Raw genomic sequence first — 5,243 nt, forward strand, 5'->3', positions numbered from 1 at the left:
AAAAAAAAAAAAAAAAACTCAGAATTGGTATTGTTCTCAGAGATGAGGAAAATTAGCTGAGAGAGGTAAATTGTTCTGACAGCGCATTTACTGAACAGCAGAAATCTGATCCAACCTATGTTTGGCAACAAAGCTAGAGTGTCAGTTCTCCAAATCTTCTTAGACCTCTGTCCTCCCTCTGAAGATGTTACAGAGATAACTCAGCCCCCAGTGACATCCCATCATGAGGCCAGGGGATTAGGACATCTCTTTCATACATAGTGAAGCCTGGCTTGTTTCCTGTGGGAATGATGACAAGAACATAGCACTTTTCAAGTCAGGACCAGAAGTGCTGTGTGACTCTGTCTTTTCCCTTTTAGTATTAGAAAACCTCATTCATGTTTATTTCCTCCCCAAATGATCACCGGAGCTCAGTTGCAATGTAGCTTATTGGTACATGAAGACAACAAGTGGTATAGACAAGAGTTGTCAACTCTCTTCTACCCACCAGGGGATAAGCCAACACATTAGGAAACAGCTCCAACGAGCACTCATGTTCCAGTGGGGCCTACTGATGGTGGTTGCATCGCAACAGAATGCCTTCTGGGGCCCTAAGGGGTCCAAAGCATCTTCTGTCACATCGTTTCTCCAAGTCTCTTCTAAAGCCGAAGCTTGTCAGTGTGGTCCTTTGAAGTAATTATTGTATTTACTCCATCCACAAACTCATATATTAGACAAGTATATGCATCTGTGTACAGTTAACACCTATATACAAAAGAAAAATCATAGGAGCTATTTCTGTAAGTGCTGGAAGTTACAGTAAAGCATCGTATTTGGTACAAATCCCTCAGTTTTAGTGGTAGCTCTCAAGCAGGAACATTTGTGCCGATGCTGTGATGTTGCCGTCTCAAGTTGTGCAGAGCCCTGCAGACCCGAGTGACATTCAACTTTGTCACAGGCTGTCTGGGGACAAAGGAAGGCAGACAATCTAGCTGTGGACCACAGAGTTAACAGCAACACTACAAATGGGTGGCTGGAGGAGTATTTGGACAATAGGGCCCAGTCATACACTCCAGTCTGCTGTATTTAAATGGGCTAAGTCACAGTACACAATGATGGGAGACAGCTTGCCGATGATATTGTAGTTCCACTGACCTGGCCCATTTCACGAAAGATGTTAGCCAGCAAGTGTTAGATAGTTCTGAGATAAAATTCTACCTCAGAAAGAGAGAGGGAAGTAGCTGTCATGATTTAACTGTGCTGTGTGGACAGAGACCCGTAAAGAGAGGATTCAGGGCTCTCCCTGGTGGTGCAACGGGTTAAAGCTTTGCATTAATGAAGCTCTCCGAAGCCACTGCAGCACCAGTTCAATCCTCTTTCAGGGAGCTCACCCACATGGCGTGCAGACCTCTCCTGACCCACCTGCTGCTCCCGTCAGCCATGTACTCTGTCGATCTGCCTGTTCTGCTCTCCACTCTGTCTCTGGTGAAGCCTCTCACCCACCACTCCTTTGGCCTGCACCAAGTTCTGAAGGCATAAATAAATAAAAACTTAAAAAATATTAGTGAATTCACACCCACATGGGAAGCTGACAGCTGGCCTTCAGGCTAAGTTTACTGGCTCTGCCCCAGTGTCAGTGGTATGTCAATGCTCTCATGGGAGCATTCAGATTCTTTAGCCCCTCTATCACCTTTTCTAAACCAATTGTCTGATTTAGACCAATGTCAACAGCTTGTGATTAGCTAAGTTCCTGCTTAGTAGTACGTAAATAACAGAAGATTCTGCCTTTAACAAATCTCTTAATTAAAAATTATCCATGGCTGGGTTATACAGCTAATAGTGCACTTTTTTTCTTGCAAGCTTTTCATCTAATAACCATCCATCCAATATCTTTTTAGTGCAGTTCTGAATTTATATTGAAATGAAGTATATACTTAATGTTAGGACATACTCCTGTAATATATAGGATGGAGTAAGAATCAGGATACAATACTGACCTACTTAGCACTTATAGGGCAGCAAATTTCCCACCTTAAAAAGTTATATGGGTGTGTGTGTGTGTGTGTGTGTGTGTGTGTGTAGTGTAATTAACTAAAAAACAATCACATTGAAATGTCTGAGCTGCCGAGAGAAGCACTCTGCAGAGCACAGCTGATCCCGTGGCTAATTCTGTGTCTCAGGTACAGGATGAGAGGACCAAGGAGGAGGAGCAATCACTGGCCTGCAGCCCCATCCAAATCACAGCTGAAAGGAGGCGGAGCCTGTGGTATGCAACCCATTACCCAACAGACGAGAGAAAAGTAAGCCACCAGGAGAATTTCTACTTTCTAGGATTTTGCTTCTTGACTTGATGTTTCTGAATGGCAATCATAGGATACTTACTAAAAACTCAGATTGTTCATGTTGTATAGGAATAATTTCATTTTGAAGAGTTCTATTAGGGAGAGGAACCCAAGGCTTTCAAAGAAAATACCGTGGTCCACCCTCCTCAATAGAAAATCATTTCATATTCCAGTGTTTTGTACTCAAATCTCTTAACCCTAATGAGAAGGAATGATCTTGATTTTTGAAAAGTAGTTTTATATAAGACAAACAAAAATTACTTTGTGAGATAAATGTCTAAATGTTGAAACACAATGGGAGCAAATAATTTCAGTTTATTGGGTAAGCAGTCACAATAATAAACACTTAAACTGTCTATTTAAATATAATTTAGTATCATTTATAACTTTAGGCTACAATATGAATTGGCAAGGAAAAGTGAGTCACAATTGGAGGAGTCTTTATATATAAACTTTTCATTAATTATTGACTATTTTGTTAGAAGTTGCAGCATTGTAAAGACTAATACTCATAACTCTTAGATGGAGTCAGATTTTACTTCCCAACATATTAGAGAGCTGAGGAGTAGGTTTCTGATAGATTTGCGAGGAGGTGGTTTTCTTCTAAGACATATGGTCTTATTTGGGGTATCACTGTCCTGTGCAGAGAGAGCACTTCTAGAACAATGAATGAGCCACCTCAGGGTGCTGACACGTGCGGACCCAATGTGCCCTCAGCTCTCTCAGGGTATCAATAGCCCCTGCTGTTTCCTCGGTTGTGTCAGAATAATCTTCCCATTTCACTGAGTGATGGGTGTTTTTACAGCAGTTTTAAAATATAGTCTGTGGAACTCTGGGGTATTCTGAGGCCCTATCCTCGAGCATGAAAATATTTCTGTAAGATTAATTATAATATTTGCCTTTTTCTCTGTGCTGACATTTGCTCTGATGATACAAAGCCATAAATTAATGCAGTGACACAAACCCATGTATCTGTGGCTGTGTTCTACACTGTACCCACTCAACAGAAACCAAACACAAAGACCAGTGTCATTAAGAAGTTCCTGATGAACCCAAAAGAGATACCGATTTTCTTAAGATTCAACATTGGAACTCACATACTTTAATATTCTATGTGACAAAATGGGAGGTCCATGCACAGGTCTAGATACTAAAATAAAGCAACTTTCACATGCAGACCACTGACTGTTGGAAGGTGAGCTGCACTAACTAGCTTTTGCCACAGAATACCACATTTATTTGCAAAGGCAGTTGATAGATGAATGATGGTCATTCATGTGTAGTTTTTTGGCAGATAATTACTAGAAAAATAAATGAAGTAAGTATATCACTTCTAGGCATATCTGACCACATTATATGTGAATTTTTCAGTAAAAATTAAAATATTGGGGCCCTCCCTGGTGACGCAGCGGGTTAAAGCTCAGCACTGAGATGCTAAAGTCACTTCAGCTTGAGTTCGATCCCCACCCCGGGGGTGATCCACATGGCGGGCAGACCTCTCCTGACCCGCCCACTGCTCTCCGCAGCAGTGTACTTCATCCATCTGCCTCCTCTGCTCCCCACTCTGTCTCTGGTGAATCCTCTCACTGCCCCTGCACCTCTGACCTGTACCCCAGCTCTGTATGCATAAATAAATAAATCCTAAAAAAAAATAAAATCATTGAAAAAATTTTATCTACCACTGAAAACTTCCCAGTGCTGAAGGACTTTTCTTGTAAGTGGGATATTAACAAATGTGTTTTTTGAATCTTGTTTAATGGAAAGTGTCACTATTTGATAAAGCTGTATTACCAATAATTATATTAAAATATACAAGTAAGATTCACTCAGTATCACTTATCATGTAAATGCAAATCAAAACCATGAAATACCACCTCACACTTATTAAGAATGTAGGAAAAAATAGAAGTAAGTGTTGGCGAAGATGTGGGGGAAAATACCCCTTGTTTACTGTTATTTATAGTAGTAAAGTTGTGGAAACCATGTTAAGTATCCAAAAATAGGTGCGTAGATAAACAAGATGGGGTGTAGATGGGGTGTGTGTGTATATATATATAAAATGGAACACTACTGAGCTATAAGAAGAGATGAAATTTTGCCAATTGCAATAACGTATATGGAATGGAGGGGATTAAGCTCAATGAAAAAAATCAGAAAAAGGAAGACAAATCCAGGATGCTTTCACTCATATGTAGAACTATAGAGAAACAAAACTCCTCGAGAACAAACCCCAAAATATGATTGCAGAACTGAGGCTGCTAGAGAGGGAGGTGGTGATACGTGAGTGGGGAAGGAAAAGGGAGGGAACCCTGTGGTTTATGGTGAAGGAGTCTGGGTGTTTTGGTGATAAACAAATTATGTTAGCATACACATGAAGAGTTGTAAATCTATTACCCTAAATTATACACAGTACTGTAAACCAAAGTTATCTCATTAAAAAAAAAAAAATGAAGAAGATCCATTCAAAGTCCAGATCACCAGTGGATTTTAATGTGACAAAATATGGAAGTTTATTAAAACTGGTTTCAGATTCTACACCACAAATAACCTTCAAGAAATTACCACTTGTTGAGTTCGGGGTGGTATCAAAGACTCTTTAGCTATTAGGGAAGACTATTGAAATACTCCTTCTTTTCCCAACTGTGTATCATTGTGAAACCAAATTTTCTTCATATTTCAATTAAAAAAAAAAACAGATTGGATGCAAAAATAAGGATGAAAACCCAGCTGTCTCCTTTTAAGTCAGAAGTTAAATATATACATACAAACATAATCTAATGTCACTCGTTTTATTTTGCTTTCTGAAAAAAAAATCTATTGAGTAGAGTGGCTTATGTTAACATGCAGTGAGTTTAATTTTTTCTTTTAAAGATTTATTTATTTATGCATACAGAACTGGGGTACAGGCCAGAGGCTCAGGGG

General features: G+C 39.7%; 1 protein-coding gene across 9 annotated transcripts in view; it reads left to right on the forward strand.

The window, feature by feature from the left end:
- Window positions 1-5,243, forward strand: part of PIEZO2 (piezo-type mechanosensitive ion channel component 2) — a 431,477-nt gene that overhangs the window by 308,442 nt on the left and 117,792 nt on the right. For all 9 annotated transcript variants that reach the window (XM_012725841.1, XM_012725836.1, XM_012725834.1 and 6 more), the window contains exon 9: window positions 2,160-2,279. In XM_012725841.1, coding sequence (XP_012581295.1) covers window positions 2,160-2,279 — 120 coding nt within the window. The remainder of the gene's footprint in view (window positions 1-2,159; window positions 2,280-5,243) is intronic.

The sequence above is a fragment of the Condylura cristata genome, unplaced genomic scaffold (genome assembly GCF_000260355.1).
Source record: "Condylura cristata isolate star-nosed mole 26May11 unplaced genomic scaffold, ConCri1.0 scaffold00016, whole genome shotgun sequence".
NCBI lineage: Eukaryota > Metazoa > Chordata > Mammalia > Eulipotyphla > Talpidae > Condylura > Condylura cristata.